The 21,501-nt window shown below is 36.7% G+C and overlaps 1 protein-coding gene across 5 annotated transcripts in view; it reads right to left on the reverse strand.

Moving 5' to 3' along the window:
• Window positions 1-1,642: 1,642 nt before the first annotated feature.
• The window catches only part of USO1 (USO1 vesicle transport factor), an 89,018-nt gene continuing 69,159 nt past the window's right edge, over window positions 1,643-21,501 (reverse strand). For 3 of the 5 annotated variants that reach the window (XM_036852443.1, XM_036852444.1, XM_036852446.1), the window contains 11 exons: window positions 15,942-16,052; window positions 15,480-15,598; window positions 15,145-15,326; window positions 14,757-14,878; window positions 12,116-12,254; window positions 9,843-10,006; window positions 8,778-8,867; window positions 6,217-6,315; window positions 4,821-4,928; window positions 3,231-3,446; window positions 2,113-2,682 (listed from right to left, as the gene is read on the reverse strand). In XM_036852443.1, coding sequence (XP_036708338.1) covers window positions 2,593-2,682; window positions 3,231-3,446; window positions 4,821-4,928; window positions 6,217-6,315; window positions 8,778-8,867; window positions 9,843-10,006; window positions 12,116-12,254; window positions 14,757-14,878; window positions 15,145-15,326; window positions 15,480-15,598; window positions 15,942-16,052 — 1,440 coding nt within the window. In that variant the 3' untranslated portion in view covers window positions 2,113-2,592. Of the gene's footprint in view, window positions 2,683-3,230; window positions 3,447-4,820; window positions 4,929-6,216; window positions 6,316-8,777; window positions 8,868-9,842; window positions 10,007-12,115; window positions 12,255-14,756; window positions 14,879-15,144; window positions 15,327-15,479; window positions 15,599-15,941; window positions 16,053-21,501 lie in introns of all 5 variants that reach the window. The other 2 variants (XM_036852445.1, XM_036852442.1) reach the window with 1 other exon arrangement.

Consider the following 21,501-nt stretch of genomic DNA (forward strand, 5'->3'; position numbering starts at 1 on the left):
GAAGCTACAAAGCATTTGACATTGTCTTATGTACTTATTTACTGTTTTCTCCTCCAGAACGTAAGTTATATGAGGAAGGGACTTTGTCTCATTCATATCCCCAGTGCCTACAGGCAGTATTCAGCACATTATACTCAGTAAATATTCATTGAATGAATTAATACATTTTGCTGTAACAGTAAAGATTTTGGTTCTGATGAACATTATGAGGCCCTTACCTGGCTGCAAAAAAAAAAAAAACTTTCAAACAAGGGTTTGATCTTCTCTCAGCATAATTTCAAAGTAGTAACTTAAGACTGTAAAATGTGAGCTGTTACTTTTATCTTTTGTAGTAACCTTGGATGATTATTCTTTTCTTTCCAATGTGCTAGAGGTGTAAACTACACTTGAATAAAACTTCAAATAAGGACAAATATGTTTTGTGCTTCATGATTGCTCCACTGTTGTAGCTCTCAATACATGGAAGTAGCCTTTAATGTGAGGGCTGACAAATGGGCAGAGGAAAGAACATGTGCAAAAGCAAAGTGAGAAATGAAAAAGCAGGATATATGCCATGATAGCAAATATCTTGCTACGGTTCTAAAATATACTTGAAGGGAGCTAAACTAGAGAGTGGTAGAGCACAGAGAGTCTTATCCACATGGCTAAGGGCTCCAAACAGGAGGCAACTGCGATCTCTTTGGCTCCTATCTGCATTTCAGAAAGCTTATTGCGGTGAATACGGAGGCTGGCCTGCAGAGGCAGCAACCAGCTGGAGGCGCAGAGACCAGTTTAGGAGGCTCCGGAAGCAATCCAGGCAAAGACAGACAGACAGACAAACAAAACCCAAAAAAACTATAGCTATGTTAGGAAGGTGTCCGTTTGGGCTCCAGGCTGGACCGTGCAGCTTCGAGGCCTTCTTGTGTCTTCTCTACTCCAAGCCAGCCTGAGTGACTGAACTTTGGCAAACTATCACTGATTTTGCAGATGTTTCTTTCTGAAGATCTTTGGTATTCCATTATTTCTGGAAGTATTATTCTTACTCCTGACACATTTTTCCTTATCCTTGTAACATTCGCCTGAAATGTTCACTACGTGGTGTCAAGTTTAGGAAAACTTCACACGGTCTGAGCTGGTCCGGTAATAATCATGTGGTTCTCTGACGGCAGATGCCATCTCAGGATGGCGTGGCAGCGGTGGGATTAGGCAGGGGCGCACTGCAGTATTCACGGGTGCTCTGTAACACACAGCCATCTCCCCTTTCGAGACATGTGAAGATACTTCTTTCAAAATCTGTGCCCCTTAATGGACTGCTCAAATTATTCCTGAAGCCAGAAGGCAGATGATATACATAATGCCCCAACTCTTGCTGTCTTGCCTTTAAGAAAGCCTACTTCTTTAAATAGAAATCACTGTGAAGAAAGAACTCCAATGCTCAATTTAGAAACATCCAAACCCTTCTCCAACTTCTGCTTTTGCTCCAATTAGCCCTCTCCAATCTTATGGAATCCTTATTATTAGCTTTAAATGATAAGATTGCTGTTATCACGCAGTTAGCAAAGTCCTTTTAGTAAGAGAAGGACTCCTCTCACCCTTCCTTCTGCCTCATCTTGTACAAAGACTACTACTCTCAGAATCTAAAAAAGGGAACCATGACCAGGGATTAAGTGAACATAATATCTATTTTTATTACGAAAACATTAAATTTTGACACATTGCTTCATTGTTTTTTAAAAATCTATTATCTGACTTAAACCTATTCAGCAAAAATGCCAATAAATTATATAAACCATAGTTTGGATCTTTTTAAAACTAGGAACATAATATGTTTTATAATAATCAAACAATAATACTAATTCTGAGCTGTATGAGCTGTTAACTTGTAATTTGTTTTAATGTTTAGCTTAAAAATAAAACCAAAACCAAACACATGCTGATACACTGTTGCAGAAGTTTCTCAGAAACACCATCCTCTTCACTGTGCGCTAATATCCTTCTTCTTCACTGAGGTACAGAATGCAGCCATATCAAGTGTCAAGGCACTCATTCTAAACTGTCCTAATCTACTCATCTTAGGAGTCACATTGGATGGAGGGCTGATGATATATTATCCCCCAGAATAATGCTATCTTGCCTTTAAGTAAATCCATTCCTTTAAAAGGAAATCATCAGCTAAGAACTCCAATACTGAATTTAGAAACAATGATTCCAACACACATTAAATCAATCATGTTAGTATTTAAAGTCACAAATTCTGAAAAGTAAAAATAGCAGACAAATACAGAACTTATATAACCAATGAACTAAAAGGCAAAGAGCATTGCCACCTCATGCCTGAAAATATTATATTTTTGGTGTCTGAAGCTCTTTGCAAATTATATTTTGGGATAGTTCAGTTCGATAAAAGATGTGTGTTCTACATAAAGTTAGAATAACAGGATTATCAACATGGGTGGCGGCTTCATTTTAAAAATACATCAATAGTTTTATTAGTGAATGTCTGCCACTTGGTTTCTAAATCTTTACTTTCCGTGGAGGCAAACCAAAGCACTGTCTTAAGACTCCGTCTTCAAAGTTACAATGTAACCCCTATCATTCCTAGAGATTGTAACGCTAGATATGACCCTGTTCCTTGCCGTCATCTTCATCTTCATCATCCTCATCATCTTGGTCTCCGGATTCAAGTTCATCCTCTTCTTCAACCTAAAGGGAAAATATACATTTAACATTGAGGATCTGCTCACTTCACATTCAACACATAATGATATCTACTCTGTTGATAAATTCTTTACTCCAGAAATTAAAGTACATTACAGGCCATCTGATTTCCTTGATTTAATGTTTGAGGCTCCCTGTCATCTTTAACATGAGACGAGATACACAGGTTAACTTGCTGCCAGATGGCTACACCTCTCTACACACAAACCTGAATCAACACGGCAAAAGAGGACGACACATTTGGATAGCGAGAGTCTTGTGACCACAGGAGCAATCAAATCAATTCACTTTCTAGGCTCAGAACCCCAAAGAGAACAGTTAACAAACGCTGGAAACTGCATCTAACCTGTGTCTTAAGTCAATTCACTGAATACCATAAGAGCAGTGCAGATGATACCACGTTCACGTACCTACAGATCTCTGCCTGTAGTATCGATATATAGGCACAACATTCCCATGTCACAGTACAATATTTAAAAATACATCATAAAGAAACACAATATAAATCATTTTTGGAAACACTGCAATCTTACTGGATGACCAAGTTCCTTGAGTTTATTCTTTAATGAAAATATTTTCTGATCCTGATCAGCCAACAGCACCAAGAGATCATCTTGTTCTTTTTTAGAGTCTGCAATGTCCACCTCAAGCTTGTTTTTCTCATTTTGTAAAATGGCAATGGTACTGTTAGACGAATCCAGCTGCTCTTTAATAGCAGTTCTTTCCTCAGACAGAGCTTTAATTTCATTCTAGGAAAAGAAAGGTGAAAATCACTAATCTAAAATTAGTATTCACTCTCCTAGGGTTTTAACAAATATGTTCCTTCTTTGATAAATTGCTGCGCTTGTCTAGCCTGAAGAATTTGGGGTTAGGGGTTGGGGGAACAGGAGGTTTAAAACACACACACACACACACACACACACACACACACACACTCATCTAGTAACATGAGAATTTATGTTAGGCTATACATCAAAGATGGTTACTGTGAAAAATAGAGTTTAAGAACCAAAAATAGTATTAATTACCTATTCCTCAAAAAAATCCTACCATTTCAGATAATCAGAGGAATAAAGAAAGACACAAAACATTTTATAGCAGAAGCCTGGTTAGCCATCAGAATTAGAATTCAAGTTTAAAAATAAAATTCTATCCAACTTCACACATACAATTAAATGGAAAAGAAAAATAGCTTCAAGTAAAATCAATGGTTTAAAAATAAAATAATTTGACCACAATCCAAAAGGCAAAATCATATATTATCTTCCTTTTTCCATGTTTTAATTCCTACCTTTTATTTTTATTACTGTTACCTCATTACTTTCTTCATGTTATCTATTTTGATTTCTCTGTCACACAAAAGGCTGGCAGGATTTAATATGCCTATGTTCCTCAGCCTATGGAAAACCTACAGGTGGCTTGTGTATTAGCCAAATCTATACTCCTCGTTTCTTACTGTGATTAAAGATTGATAAGCAAACTTAACTATCTTTTACTCGTACTAAAATCTGTTTTTACTTTCAAAGTACATTCATATACATTCTTATTTTATATATTTAATACCACTATTTGAAATGGCATTTAAAAGTTTTCATTTGTGGGACTTCCCTGGTGGCACAGTGGTTAAGAATCTGCCTGCCAATGCAGGGGACACGGGTTTGATCCCTAGTCTGGGAAGATCCCACATGCCGCGGAGCAACTAAGCCAGTGTGCCACAACTACTGAGCCTGAGCTCTATAGCCTGCAAACCACAACTACTGAGCCCGTGTGCTGCAACTACTGAAGCCCATGTGCCTAGAGCCCGTGCTCCGCAACAAGAGAAGCCACCGCAATGAGAAGCCTGTGCACTGCAACGAAGACCAGCCCCCGCTCACTGCAACTAGAGAAAGCCTGCGCGCAGCAACGAAGCCCAACACAGCCAAAACAAACAAAACAAAACAAAAACCCTTCACTTGTGCCACCTTTAGCCATCCAAATAGGAATGGACGTATTGTGAGATAAAATTACACTCCATTAACTTTCTTCATAAATCTAAGAATTTGAGAAATTAAGTGAAATAAAATCAAATTTCCGGAGTTCATTTCATATAATATGCAATGAATAAAAGTTTCACCAAAACCAACCTTTAATTCTTTAGTTTCTTGTAATAATGCGGATAGTCTTCCTTCTACATCAGTAGTTTTTGTAGCTATTACAGTTTCACTCTCTCCTGGTACAGGAACTGATTTTGCCTGAAAGTAGAAATTGGAAAAAAAGATGTTTCTTTACAGTTACAATCAAAACGAGATTCCAAAGATGATTTAATTTCCTAGCTATTTGGAAATTTTCTTTCCAATAACAGAAAGTCTAATTCTTCATGTATTTACCCACAATAAAGTGCTTTCCCTGCATAGATAAGTCGCCCCTTCAGTGGAGCAGGAGGCTGAGTCAGGAGTGGCGTGGCATCAGCTCTCATCAGAGTATGAGGAAGGCTGGGGTAAGCAAATACCTCAAGCTGTGGAAGGGGCTTTGGAACTGGCAGAGGCTAAAAGAATTTTGAGGTTCATGTTAGACAAAGCCTAAATTAGCTTGAAGAGACTGTTGATGGAAATATGGACATTAAAGGTGATTCCAGTAAGGGCTCATAAAGCTTTCTATAGAGAAAGCTTCTATGGTCTTAGAGAAAACATATATCATTATGAACAGAATGTTGGTAGAAGTATGGATGTTCCAGGTTTTGGTGAGCTCTCAGAGATGAGGAACATGCTATTGGAAAGTGGAGGAAAGGTGATCTTTGTTATATATAATGTGGCAAAGAACTTAGCTGGATTGTGTTCGAGTGTTGTGAAAAGCAGAACTTGCGAGTGATGAACTACTGAGCTGAGGAAACCTCTAGCCAAAGCACTGAAGGTGTGGCTGGTCTCTCCTTGCCGCTTACAGTGAAATGTGAGAGGACAGAGGTCAACTGAAGGAGGAGCTGTTAAGAAAAGGGAATCAGAGCTTGAAGATTCAGAAGACTCTCAGCCTATCCCTATTGCAATAAATGACAAAGCACGTTCTAGTGAAACATCAAGGGTGTGGCTGGACAGCCATTTGTGAGGCGGTTACTCGTGTGACACGTGGACACAATCAACCATCTCTGTAGAAGCTGGAATAGAGACGTGGTTCCCCAGGAGGGATCCAGGAGGACCCTGCTTGATGGCTTGGAACCCTGTGAACTGCATGGGTCACCAACAAGGTTTCTGACAATTTTATACCAGCAGAAAACCTGCCAGGTTAGACTGAAGGAGACAAAGATGGGGTGAAATATAAAATACCAAGAAAATGAACCATAAGTAACTGATTAAACTGACCTGGTGAGTCTGACTATAATATGGCTGTCCTCATGGCCAAGAAGCCTATGTGACTGGAACTCTGGCTAATGGATAACCTGAATGGAAGGTGCTATCTGACAAATCTGCTTCTTTTCCATAGTGGCTGATAAATAACCTTTCAACCTTGTGTTTACTACCTTTGAGAACAAAACAATAATTAACTTACAAATGCTTCTGTTTTCTGTAACAGCTCTTGCTTTTCTGTCTGTAGTTTGGTGATCTCCGAAGACTGTGAGTTTAACTGAGACTTCAATGTTGCCAGTTCCTAAGAGACAAAAATACTTAAGTTGTAACATTAAATAGCATTAATTTCATCAAGGAAATGTCTATTTACAGCAAGAAATAAAAAATTATTTCCTTTCTTGGCCCTTCTCTCTAAAATCACAACTTCCAAGTTTTAAAATTTAAGTGGAAGAACTATTGTTGAACTTGGTGGGTTCAAGATGGAGAATTAAACGTGTAGATTAAACATGTTCACCTCTGCTTCCTTGTGAGATCCAATGTAAAAAATAATAAAGGGAGGGAGGAAGGGAAAGAGAAAGGAAGGTGGGAAGGAGGTAGGGAGAGAGGGACAGAGGAAGGGTGGGCAGGAGGGAGAAACCCACAAGGACAGAGAGAGTAAGAGAAGAGAAAAGAGCAATAAATTGGGGAATTTCAGAAAGCAAACGACAGTGGCAACTGACTCAGCACATGTGAGAGAGCTGAAACGTAGGCTGACCTTTTAGAAAGCCATGCTGCTACCTGACTTACAATGCATAACTACCAAAGGGCCTGGGATGTTTTGGAAAGTGTGAGTAAAAATGGAGTCAAAAACAGCAGGGTTGGTTGAAAGCCGGCTTAGGAATAGACCACCAAATCCCTGTCCTAATCTCATGCATCAGGTAACTTTTCCTTTTCTCCTGGTGGAAGATTAAAGGTATATTATTTGAAAAGGGCAAAATAGGATGGTTTTAGACTAGGGGGCCACCAAACATAGATGAAAGCATTAGACTGCCCTAGCAGTCCAGTGGTTAAGACTCCACGCTCCCAATGCAGGGGGGCACAGGTTCGAGCTCTGGTTGGGGAACTAAGATCCTGCATGCCACACAGTGTGGCCAAAAAAAAAAAAAGGTACTGTAGTGAAAGTGGCAGAATTAATTGAAAGTTTATGTATTATAGATGTTGAAATTTCCAAACTTCTTGCTCTCTCCCTCCCCCCCAGAAAAAGTACAGGAAAATAAAGCAATCGTAACAGTGGTTTTCCACTAGGGCCTATCTTCCCCCAAGATATCTGGCAGTGTCTGGAGATATTGTGGTAAGTAGAGGGATGCTGTCATGTAAAAAGCTTTTTTATTCTCTTAAAACTTTCTATCATGTACATACACGCCTTTTCTTTGATTGCTTTTTTTCGGTTATCAAAATGAGTCATGTAAACATGGAAATTATGAACCTTTTTGGTCTTCTTTTTATACCATATTTTACTACATATTATAAAAAACAAAACTGTCATTTAAAATATATCTTTGGGGCACTTCCCTGCTGGTGCAGTGGGTAAGACTCTGCGATCCCAATGCAGGGGGCCCAGGTTTGATCCCTGGTCAGGGAACTAGATCCCATATGCATGCTGCAACTAAGGAGCCCGCGTGTCACAACTAAGGAGCCCATGTGCCGCAACGAAGGAGCCCGCGTGCCACACTAAGACCTGGCGCAACCAAATAAATAAATAAATAAATAAAATTTAAAATATATCTTTGGGAAACACAAAAAGTAAAAATTTTTACTTGGGATTTACAAACTAAGGGTATATATTAATAACTTAATTCCCTTTAATTTTAATATAGTTCTAGAATTAATTAAATCAAAATAGATATTACTCTTCCTCACAAGAATGAAACATTATGGACACATATTGGAGAGTTGTAAATTGTTAATGACAAATTATTATTATTATTTTTAAATAATATAATTTAAGTAGATTGTAGAATCTACTCTGGGGTACAAAGACACTATCAAAATAAGACATTTTGTTTCTCTCTGTCTGGTCATTCCCATCAGATCAGACATGTCAGTGGGTGAGGACCAGCTGGCTACTGGAGGGAGAAGGAAGTTAGTCCTAGCTTGGCCAGGCTGTTCACTTCTTTCTTTAGTATCACTTTTTTTTTTTAAAGAAACATATATGCCTTTTATAAGAAAGGAAGGAAGGAAGGGAGGATGGAAGGAAGAAAAGGCTTATTTGCTTTTCTAAACAATATAAATTACTATAGCAGAAAAAGTTTATTTTGCTTTTTAGCTAGAGTCATCTAATTGAGATATACACAAGTTTACTTCCTGTTTTTCCCTTTTCCAATTCTAAAAACCAACATTTTTCTGGATAGAATGACTTAAATGCCCAATACATTTAATCAACCAGTTATCATGAAAATTAGGCATAAGACTTTATATCTTCATATTTGTGGCTTATAAATATATTTAAAGTTTCCTTGTTAGTTTACTGATAATCTATAAATAATCTGGGTAAGATGCTGAGATCTGTTAAAAAGAACATCACTGAAAAATAAAAACACAATATAAAGCAAAATACCATTACCATATAATTAAAACAGTTTCTGGATTTTCAAATGGCTGTCTTCACTATCAAATTTTGCTTACACCTGACAAAGCAGTTCTAGATTAATGGAACTGCAGTGCTGTTATGCTATTATAATTAAAACAAGACAAAACAGAGCTTGGATCAAGCTGAAAAATGACCTGTTTTAATTCTGCAATTTGTTCAGAATCTCTTGCTGAAGCTGTTGCTGAAGACTGTTCATTTGTGCCAGGTGATGGTTGGGACGATTTCTACAAAGAGCACAGAAATAAACTATGAAATAAATTCAGTTTAAAGAGACAGAAAAAAACCAAAACTGTACACATATAAGCTATGTCTGGTATACGTTTACCAAAAAATTTCACCTTGACATTTTAAATTTTATACCCAAAATAACATTTCAACATAGCACATATTGTCTACAAATTTTCCATAGCTAATAAATTTATACTCATACCAAGTAATTTATTAAATCTAGGCACTTAACTGAGGTCATACGAAGAAAGAGCATAAAAGCAGGTACTTACTGAGTGATTTCCATGTATTAAAAGAACCTTATACAGGGCTTCTCTGGTGGCACAATGGTTAAGAATCTGCCTGCCAATGCAGGGGACATGGGTTTGAGCCCTGGTCCAGGAAGATCCCACATGCCGTGGAGCAACTAAGCCCGTGTGCCACAACTACTGATCCTGCACTCTAAAGTCCACAAGCCACAACTACTGAGCCCGTGTGCCACAACTACTGAAGCCCATGCGCCTAGAGCCTGTGCTCTGCAACAAGAGAAGCCACTGCAATGAGAAGCCTGCGCACCACAGTGAAGAGTAGCCCCTGCTCGCCGCAACCAGAGAAAGCCCACGCACAGCAACGAAGACCCAACGTAGCCGAAAGTAAAAAAATAGAGATTTTTAAAGAAATTAATAAAATCTACCTTTAAAAAAAAATCAGTGAAAGAGCTTTTAACAGAGCATCTCATTTAATTCTCACAGCAATGAGACAGATATCACCACCACCGTTTTATAGCTCAGGAGACAAGTTTAAAGAGGTTAACTAAGTTGCTCAAATTCAGTTAGCTAGGAAGCACTGAAGCTTTAGACAGTCTGACACCAGAGCTCATATTCTAAAACCTTAATATGATACTGTAGCTTAAGGGATCCAGAAAAATAAACAAGCTGGATAATAAGAATTATTCTTGACTTCCTGTTTAAAAAATGTCAACATTCACTTACCAAATTTTCAATGAAAGAGTCCTTTTCAGCCAGTTGGCTTTGTAAAAGTTCCTGATTACTTTTTAATTCTTCTATCTCTTCTCGCAACCTACCAACTTCTTCTGGCTGAATACCATTCATCTGAGCCCCATCACTGTAAGAAACTTGATGCTGATTGTCTTTTCCTATTAGACAGGCATAAAATTTGAAAAGCTAGCATGAAACTTTTCATTTTTTGAATTGACGATTCAAGTATAAAATAAATACATACTTTCCTTAATAATTACTTTGGTAGGATTTTTGTAAGCACATTTCATCTTTGCAAAATAGTGTTTTGTTTTGTTTTGTTTTGTTTTCCAGCCACGCCGTAGGTGCGGCATGTAGGATTTTAGTTCCCTGACCAGGGATCCCAATGCCCCCTACGTTGGGAGCATGGAGTCTTAACCACTGGACCGCCAGGGAAGTTCCGAAAAATAGTGTATTGATAAAAATAATGAACTGATATTTTCAGGGTTTCTGGGAAGAAAAATAGCATAGTCTTAAGACTAAACTGCATGGTTTAGTGATCTAAGATTAAGAATTACAGTAGTTTACCTATTACACTGTTGGTGGGAATGTAAATTGATACAGCCACTATGGAGAACAGTATGGAGGTTCCTTAAAAAACTAAAAATAGAACTACCATACGACCCAGCAATCCCACTACTGGGCATATACACTGAGAAAACCATAATTCAAAAAGAGTCATGTACCAAAATGTTCACTGCAGCTCTATTTACAATAACCAGGACATGGAAGCAACCTAAGTGTCCATCAACAGATGAATGGATGAAGAAGATGTGGCACATATATACAATGGAATATTACTCAGCCATAAAAAGAAACAAAATTGAGTTATTTGTAGTGAGGTGAATGGACCTAGAGTCTGTCATACAGAGTGAAGTAAGTCAGAAAAAGAAAAACAAATACCATATGCTAACACATATATATGGAATCTAAAAAAGGTCATGAAGAACCTAGGGGCAAGATGGGAATAAAGACACAGACCTACTAGAGAATGGACTTGAGGACACGGGGAGGGGGAAGGGTAAACTGGGACAAAGTAAGAGAGTGGCATGGACGTATATACACTACCAAATGTAAAATAGATAGCTAGAGGGAAGCAGCCGCATAGCACAGGGAGATCAGCTCAGTGCTTTGTGACCACCTAGAGGGGTGGGATAGGGAGGGTGGGAGGGAGGGAGACACAAGAGGGAAGAGATATGGGGATATATGTATATGTATAACTGATTCACTTTGTTATAAAGCAGAAACTAATACACCATTGTAAAGCAGTTATACTCCAATAAAGATGTTTAAAAAAAAAAAGAATTACAGTAGTTGAAATTCCAATTCTGTCAATTAATATAAGGAAAAATAAAATCCTTTAAAAATTCTTCACAGGGCACTTCCCTGGTGGTCCAGGGGCTAATACCCTGCGCTCCCATTGCAGGGGGGCCAGGTTCGACTCCTGGTCAGGGAACTAGATCCCACATGTCACAACTAAGAGTTCGCATGCCACAGCTAAAGATCCCACATGCAGCAACTAAGACCCGGTGCGGCCAAATAAATATTTTTTTAAAAACTTCACAAAGGAATAGCTTTCTATATGGACTAAAAGAACTGACAAATTATTGTCATAAATAGAGGAAGTAAAAGATATTTTCTTCTGAAAATTTTGGTCACCTTCATATAAATAAAATTAACTATATTTCTAAGTAGCTAGCATTCCAATCATAAGCAGTATAGAATGAGACTATTTACAAGCATTTGAGCACCTAGCATGTGCCAGGCACTGAACTAGAATTTTATATATATTATTTCATTTAATTATCAGATGACACAGGTGCTACTATCAGCTCCGTTTTGCAGATAAGAAAATGGAAAGGTTAGACCAGTCAACTGGCTGGCTCAACTGGCTAGACATTAGAATCACCTGAGGAGCTTGAAATTAATAATCACTGATGCCTGGACCCAACCCCCAACTAATTAAATTAGAAACCTCAGTGGGGTTTCAGTATTGGTATTAAAAAAATAAAAATCTCAGGGGATCTTAATGTATAGGTAGCTAAGGTTGAGAATCAATGGATCAGATAATCAAACACAGAGCAGAGAGCTTGGACTTCAAACTCTGACTTACATGTTTGTCACAGTGATTAATTTAAGGTTACAGAAAGACTAGTCCACAAGAATAATCTGTCTGACTTTGTCCAGCTCCTGGGGACACTACAGCAGGAATGGCTAGCTACACTTACCTAGCTGTACTTTAAGCAGATTATACTGATCCTTGTGTTGCTGAATCTGAGATACTTGCTGTGTGACTGCTGTCTGGAGCTGTTCGTTTTGACATTTTAACGTAGAAATCTGCTGCTTCAATTCCTCAAGTTGCAGATCCTGTGAACCAAAACATAATTGAAGTGTTTTAAATTCAGAGTAGTTAGCATTAAGAGGATGAACAAATTAAAACTTAGAGATTATTTTGGGTGAGGATGTTAAACTACTCAATATTTCCAAAAGCATTCAATAATTAAGCAATAACACATTAATATATGCACCAAGGCCAATTAACATGCAGCAGAACTGTAAGATTTCAAGGCCCCATTATATGGCACAGTCTGCAATCTCACTGTAATTTTGGTTTGGGGGTGGGGGGAGGTCAGTTTTAAAAACTTCATTTTATAGTCCATCAAACTATTTAAGATATTTATACCAAATTATTTAAGAAGCTTAGTATATGTATATATATGTATGTACCTCTGTTACTTTTAACATTAAAAGACAATCATATAGCAGGACATTTAGAATTCTTAAAAAAAGAGGTTTCATCTCTTATCACCCTAGTGTAACTAGTTAGAATTTAATCTATGCCTTCATTTTCTTCTAATTCTTTCCAACCCAGGTTTTTTAAACTTGTCATAATCCGTCCACATACATTTTGTAACCTTTAATTTGCTTACTATTCAATCAAAATTTCCCAATATTAATCAGTAGATGCAATGTAATTTATACTCAAAAGCAACATTGAGGTTGCTCTCCATTTTTCTAAATGATAATATCATTACAATAAATATTTTAGTCCATATAACTGTTCTCCTGAATTTTGGAGAATTTCCTTAGGATGCATTATCAAATGTAATTCAAAGTTTATATAAACATTTTACAGCTCTCGATGTTTGTTGCCTAATTGCCAAATGGCATTCTAAGTGATGAGAATATTTAAAATTAACATTTCTAAAGAAAAGTGATTATAGTAATTGTGTCAAATCACTCTTTTCTTCTTCCAAATCAACCATATTTATCAGCTCCAAGTGCAGGCTATAATATCACATTCCAAGTATTTATTTCCCATTGCTCTAAAAATTACATTTTACCATCTGGAAATGACTCCAAATTTGTACTAAGACAGACGAAAAATCCTAATAACCATGGGTAGTGTAATGATTCAAATTTGGATCATTCAAAGATGATTCTAATTTACTAATGTGCTTATAAACTGAAAAGCTCAGACTGAACGCTAAATACACCACTAGTATATTTTTATTCTTTCTGAGAATTTCATTCTCAACAATACAGATTGTGGGGAAGAGAAGAACACATAGGCAGCTCTCATTTAGAAGGCTCTACACAAAAGCTCTTACTAGCCACACCTGCCTCAAGCGGTCACAACCAGCAGGGGGTGGAGGGCAGGGCAGGGAAGCGGTAGCAGCCTGCCCCACATGAGATGCCCCCGTGTACTGTTTTCATGACTCTGGAATTTTAACACCATAATTCTGCAGCACTTTCTAGGATTCCATTCCAATAACGGTATATATACCACAGTGAGGAATTAAATGAGAGAAGAAAATCAAGAAACATCCCGAAGGAATGTAATGGAAGGTTTAAGGTGCTCAACACTACGCAAGTGTGGGGTTCACTACGCAAGTGTGGGGTTCATCGGTATCCTGCAAAGAAAATGTCAGCTGATGATTTTGAAAATGTAGTTTCAACTTAACGCATCATGACGCACTCTAGTAAATCAGCTCCCTCTTGTTCTATCTAATTTAATGTCATCTATTCAGGTGCGCAAGACAGAGATCTAAGGATCGTATCTGACCCTTTCTACCCCCTCGTCCCCACGTCCGATCACTACCAAGTCCTGTCAGTTTTATCTTCTTTGGTTTCCACATTTCTCAGGACCGTCCCCTCTACACCACACAGTGTGAGCTTTAGAGTCCCAGTAACACACATGTATTTGAATTCTGTTCCACCAAGCACTGAGTGACCTTGGACAAGTTTAAATTCTCTAACTCTCTGATTCCTCATTTATTCTGAACTGCAGATGTCAGCTACTTTGTAGGGATGTTGTGAAAAGTAAATGAGATGGCGTTTAACGGTATTCGGTGAGCACCTAGAACAAAGTACACAAAACAGCAGCCGCTATCATCATCGTCAACTGTCAGTTTCCCAACTTCCACCCACTACCACCACCTCCTCCTTGGGCTCCCTCCCTCTAGCCTTGCCTCTCAAATTCTCCTTCATACAGCCAACGAGTGTTCTGTGTCCATGCCAGTAACACCTCTCGTCCCTCTCTCTGCTTCTGCCTAGCTTACTCATAGTTATCCTTTTAGGACTCAGCTTCTCTGTATTCTCCAAGCTCCTGCTCCTACCTAGCTAAATTAGGTGCCTCTCAATGCTGCCACATACTTTCGATTACCTTTACCACTAGACTTGCTTAGCACATACTAAGCTCTCAGTTTGTTGAATACTCGGATGCTTTTGAATTATTTAGGAAAACGATGAGTTTTACTTTGTGTATCCTCTTGCATTTGGAAATGCCGAGAGAAATTCCTCCCTAAAGTAGAGAAGTATCTATACTTTTAGTATAACAGAGGTTGTATACGATTTATCAGTACGTACTTGCTCTCGAATCATATTTTTGTAGTGAGTCACAATACTGTCATGCTGCTCTAGTGTTTTCTTCACCTCTTCTTCTTTTTTATCTTCTTCACTGGACTTATAAATAGCCTTGGTTATCACACCTGTAAAAGAAGACTTATTTAAAATACTGTTTTATTATTAAGACTTAGTCAGTAAAAACATATGGCCTAACTGCATGAGAGATAAGAAATCATCTTTCCAATCTTACTGAATGCCAAAAGTCCTTAAATGGGCCACAGACCAAGAGCTAGGAAAAAAAATACTTTTAGGCTTATCATATAACCTGCATGTCTCCAGAATATACATATACAATATAATCCTAGGCACTACTTTCTAATGAATATCAAGATAAACTTTGTTGTCTTACCTTCAAGTTCTTTTACCAGCTTTGTAAACTCATGATCAAATATCATGTATTCTGGACTGGGGAAGTTCGGCTGGGGTTTCTGAGATGCTCTGGAATACAACTCATGTTTGCTAATAAATCCTAGTTTCTCTATGAAATTCTCTTTGCCAATCCTCTTCTCTATCAGTTGTTTTAGTTTCTCTCTACAGAGATAAGCATATTGAGATGCTTAAAAAAAAAAAGTCATCACAAAACATAAAAGCTTGGTCTACATGACACTTTGGCAGAAAAAATTTATCATTATCTCTTGATGACATTAGCAAGTCATTTTCCCCTGGCATTTTCCCCTTACTTACTTCATATAGCTCTCAAGTGAGTTATCATTGAAGTAAATCGAAATGCCCAACAGAAGAGCACATAAGCCTTGGACCAACTGTTCTTCCTCTCCAAGATTTTCTGCAATTTGTCCTGTAAGCTGAAATCTTTGTTAAGAAAAACTAATGGTTCATAATATCCAGAGTACTTTGTTTTACAATTTGAATTTGACATGTATTTCATGTAAGAGTTTCTACAAAAATTTCTATACACAGTCCGAGCAAACATAAAACAATGGTACATGTACACACACACACACACACACACACACACACACAGCTTAAGTAAGCATCGGTGTCACCTTAACAGTTTAAAAAGTTGCAACATAGATAAAGAGGATTCAAATATTTGGGGCATGGAGCTAACTCTAATTGAGAAGAAGAAATAGAAAAGATTAAAAAAGGTAAATACTTACATGTATCTTACTAAAACATAAAGGATACAAAGGGAACATTGGCTGAATTGTGAAGAAAATGTGTTACTGCAATGGGGCAGTTGCTAAGCCAGGTACAAAGCAACATTAGTAATCCAACTCTTGTCTGTATTTTGCTTCCCTGCAATAAACAAGGTGGCAGAAATCTTGTTTTATTTTTTTCAGACTTAAAGTTGCCCTAAGATCCCTCCCCATCTGCATAAAAAGATATTTAACATCTTATAAAAGATGTGTCAGGAATCTGGATTTTAAAAATTGAACAAGAGAATGCATTCTTGTGTACTCTCTGGGCTGCACTTCCCAAAATAAACAGAGAGCAGAAATTAGACTTGATCCACGCTCATAAGCATATACCAGATTATCTAAAATACTATTAATGGAAAATCTGATATGCTAAGGAAGAAATATATGATGTGGATGCTTAAAAAATTTTATCAGTCCTAAAACACTTTACAAATACATAAATTTGCTGGCAAATTTATGATGTTTCAACAGGAATTTTAAAAACAATTTTCTCATAAGGGGACAAATTCTACCTCCTTCAAAAAACATCAAGAAAAATACAAAGAAATAATCTCCTGAATTATTTAGTCAAATTTCATTAACGAATATATTTCTCTAACAAGAAAGTAAATAAACCATATTACAAACCCCCTGAGAAATGCCAAATAATGAGAAATCACAAACTTAATGAAGGAGAAAAAGGTTTATTTAAACTAGCTAAGTGCCTCAAACCACTAACTATACTGCTGCCAAGTATGTTAAACAATACTGAAAACTAGCATGTCCATCAACATTACAGTTTCCTAAATTTTAATACAACACATTTGTATCTCTTATATGAGCTTTTCTCTTAGCTCAAAATATTGCCATTGCCCACATTATATTACATAACCTGTACTTTTGTTTAAGAAAAACAAAACTTGCTTGAAACAAAATAATGGAAATTAGCACAGTAATGCATCGCTCTGGGAGTAATTTCAGAAAATATCCAAAATGCAATTATTCAAAAATCTAGACAAGGAATGGATTTAAAGTAACCATTACTGTGTTTTGAAAAATTTCTATCACTCAGCCAGACAGTTCTAATTTCATGAATCTTGATGTCAGTATCTTGGCCTTTCCATAATCTTTTTTCAAGTATATTTAATAATTAATTAAACAAATTCAAATTAGACCTCTTCAAATGATTTGCCAAGTAAGCATTAATCAGCATGAATTTAGTTTTTACATAAGGCATTATTTTTACTTTTTCCTTGCCTTTATATCATTACTGTCCACAATATATTTTCATGTTACCCAAGTACACTGAAGTTTAAAAATATACAGTTATTCTCAACTGACTATGTGCCAGAGAATTTACAACTAATTACTCAAGTTATAAATGTGAATGTTTTGTTGATTTCCCCTGGTTATACATAAAAAATTTATTACTGGAATACCATTTGCAGGTACCAAATATACTGACATTGTATATACAAGGGCATTCTATCAAATCACTGGCTGATGTCTGAGTAAAGAAAAATGGAACTAGATTCAATTTTGAAAAGTAGGTCCTTTGGGATCTAACTGAAGGTTAAGAAGAGCACAGTCAAACATAACTAGTTAGAACCAGGTAGAAGATAGAATGGAACACCCTGTTGACTACAGCAACAAAAGAAGATAAAGTACTCAGGAATGAGCCTAATGAAAACCGTATAAAACCTAAATGAGGAAAGTTTAAAAACACTTCTAAAGAGCACAAAAGCAGACACCAATCAACAGAAAGACACATGTTCTTAGAGAGAACGACTCAAGATCATGAAGATACTGACTCTACATTAATTTGTAAAATTAATGTGATCCAAATAAAAATATCAACAGGTTTTCTTTTTTTTTTCTGGAACGAAACAACCTGGTTTTCAAGTTCAAATGGAAAAATAAACAAGCAAGAATAACTAGAGAAACTGTAAAAAAATGAAAGAGAGCAATGAGGTGATACTACCTCATGAACAGACAGAAATCAAGGAGAACGGAAAATCCAGAAATGATCCAGCTACAAATGGAAATTTAGTATGTGAAAAAGACAGAATATAACTATCAGTGGTTACAGACAGACTTCAAAGATGCTGGCAAAACTAGAGAGCAGTTTAAAAGAGCAGAGGATCCATATCTCACACGATTCAGAGAGAAAGAGAACAAAGATTTAAATGCAAGAATGAAACCAGAAAGTATGAGATGGAAATACTGGCAAATTCCTTAACATCTTGAAGTGGCGAAAGCCTAAGTATGACTTAAAATGTAGAAGCGATAAAATAAAAGTCTGATACCAAAAAAAAAAAAAAAAATCCAAAACAAAACACCAAGATCCTATCAGGAAAAATATATTTGTAACTTATCACAGGCAAGGGTTAAGTTCCTTAATATGAGTTCCTATAAAGAAGAAATGATTAACAACCCGATAGAAAAATGGGCAGATGATAAAAGAGTTTAATGAAAAAACCTTCAAATGATGCATTAATATATAGAAAACTATTCAGCCTTTTAGTAAGAAAAATATAAATTAAAACTCACTGAGATAACATTTTCCACCTATCAGCAGACTGGCAAAAGTACAAGTGTGACAACACACCGTTGGGAGGCTGTGGCGGAACAGAGCACCTAGCACACCGCAATCTTACTTTACTTTGCAAGGAGAAGTGCGAGATTCTATTAAGTGAAACAAAACAAAACACCAAGGTGCAGATCAGGGCATATACAGAAAAAACACTTCCAGATGTAGAAGAAAAGAGTAACAGGAGGCGGGGAACTAGGACAGGGTTGGGGCCAAGACTTCGTGTATCATTTTGATTTCTAAACCATGTATTTACCCATTTCAAATTTAAAGGACTAAAGTTTTAATTCTACGAGTGGCAGTATGGTATCGGTGAAAATGACATTTGGTTGGGAATTAGAAGAACCAAATCTTCTACAGCCTTACTTAGGACAAGTTCAATACGCTACATGGGCCTCAACTTCTTCATTTAGTAAACAGAGGTGGTTGGATTAAATGATCTCAAAGAGGTTAAGAGGATAGGTTCTGAAGCCAGGATACCAGGATTCATATCCTGGTTCTAAAACTCAACAGCCATGAAACCTCAGGCAACTTACTTAACTTCTCTTCCTCATCCTTAAACAGGGGTAAGAGTTAATACCTATCTCATGGATTATAAATGGGTTAATACATGTAAAGAACTTAGAGAACAGTGCACGGTACACAGTGAGTGCTCTACAAATGTTATAAACTATTACCATCATTTCTAACTCTGTGACTCTACGACTCTCTACCTAGTAGCATATTAAAAGCAGAACTAATGCCCCCAATTTAAAATAGATGGCGGAAGTTTGAACTGGGAAAAGAAAAAAACGATACAATTGCTGGGATAATTTTTTTTAAACATCAGTGAAATGCAGGCAAGTCCTTGCTTTGCTGCATTAACAGAAATCCATGCATACTGTAAACGTGCAAAGTGAGGACTTTGTAATAATGGTCTTTTGTGCAGACTACGTTATTCTGATGTTCATCAAACCATGATTTATAACAGGGAAAAATGGGAGATAATTAAATGTGCAAATGGTTAACTAACTTAGGGTATATCTACTTAGTGAAATATATACTGTGCAACCATATAAAGTGATGTTGATTTAGTGTTTAATAACACGGAAAATACTTGTAAGAAAAAATGCAGAATACAAAATAGAATCTAATGTATGATCACTGCTATGTAAATAAACAGTATAGGGAAAAAAAAAGCCTGAAATTTTACCAGTAGTTACCTTTGGGTAGTAGAATAAGGGACATTATTCTCTTTCTACTTTCTATTTTTCGAAATTTTCCAAAATGAAAAGAAAAATAAACTATTAGAGAGTGCAAAAATGTTAAAGTATTTGTCCAGTATACTATCATAAAATGTTGATAATAATATAAATCCAACAAAACCCTGATCAAGCTGCTCTATCCCTCCAAACAAGTAAAATTAGAAATTGAGCAATAAAAGCTATCAAAACATTCTATTTCAGTGCTCTCTCACTTTCTGATGGATTCCTTACAATATAAACAGCTAGACCAGCTAAAAGAATGCCACACTTGGGAATTTCCTGGCAGTCCAGTGGTTAGGACTCCACGCTTCCACTGCAGGGGGCGCAGGTTCGATCCCTGGTTGGGGAACTAAGATCTCACAAGCCATGCAGCGCGGCCAAAAAAAAAAAGGAAAAGAATGCCACACCTCACTTTCTGACTAAAACTATTCATTTTGTTTATGTGTTACACAAACACATTTGTTTGCATGTTTGTTTACAGGTTTAAGTCAAGAAAAAGTACCTATCTCTTCTCAGTCCCCTAGAGTTTGTGAACCGCTGACAAAAGCAAAGATTTTACAGGATGGAAGAGAACCACAGACAAAATAAACGAAGCTGAATCACCTTTAACAAGCTACTATGTTGCCCCAATTATATTTTCTAAATAAAAATCCCTCATACTCCTACTCTGTGGATTTCAAGTTTAGTATTTTTGCATTGTTCATTTAAAAAATATGAAAAGCTAACAGTTTAAACTTCCAGTGTTTAAGTATTAAAATGAGGTTCTAGGATATTATGATCAGATTCACTTTTTAGTGGTGGCCTCTGAGGACAGAGTAATTAATAGGAAAGGGACATGATGGAACTTTTTGGGTTTCTGAATACTATGCTCTATATCTTGTTTTGGGTGGTGGTTACAGAAGTATATTCAACCATCAAAACTCATCAGATTGAACACTTAAGGTCTGTGCATTTTACTGTATATAAATTATACCTCCAAAAATTTCCCTTTTAAATGAATGACACGTATACTTACAAAGTACTTTACCTAATATAAAAAATTCTGCCAGCTAAAGCTGCCAAATATGTCTGTGTGTGAGTTATTAACATGTGTTAAATCATGCTCATACACAAAGATACAATTCCTAATAGGACCTCAGTTATTACTATCCACACTGCATAATTGAACACAAATTACGAACACAAATTCCAAATATGGAATTAAGGTACATGCCATTTTTGCCAAATACTCCAGAAAACAAATCAAAACCAAACACAAATCACACTCTCCCCCAACACGCATCAAAAACTAATCCCCAATGGTAGTGTAGCATATGGGTCACATCCAGAATAACTCAAGATATTTAAACTCTTTCAAATTACAAAATTATACTTACTATTGTATATTTTCAATAACCTAAGTAATATAAAAGTCATCACATTCTTTCATATACTGATTAAAGACAAAATTCTTAATCCTAAATTTTACTACCTTTGAAATGGTTTCATTGGAAATAAAGAAGCAAGCTTGGGTGAAAAATCACACCAAAAAACCCAAAACCAAGGAATTCCAGAAAGTGCAAGCATCCCCAGAGGAAGCACAAGTATAGCTTCAGATTCTCATTCCCATAGTCCTTAATAACACCACTACAATACCCCACGGAGAAAAACTGGAGAGCCACGATAGAGATTAACTTGCTGACACATACAAGTGTGAGTAGAATACAACTTCAAACAAGCAGTTAAAAAAACCA

The sequence above is a fragment of the Balaenoptera musculus genome, chromosome 5 (genome assembly GCF_009873245.2).
Source record: "Balaenoptera musculus isolate JJ_BM4_2016_0621 chromosome 5, mBalMus1.pri.v3, whole genome shotgun sequence".
In the NCBI taxonomy this organism is placed as follows: domain Eukaryota; kingdom Metazoa; phylum Chordata; class Mammalia; order Artiodactyla; family Balaenopteridae; genus Balaenoptera; species Balaenoptera musculus.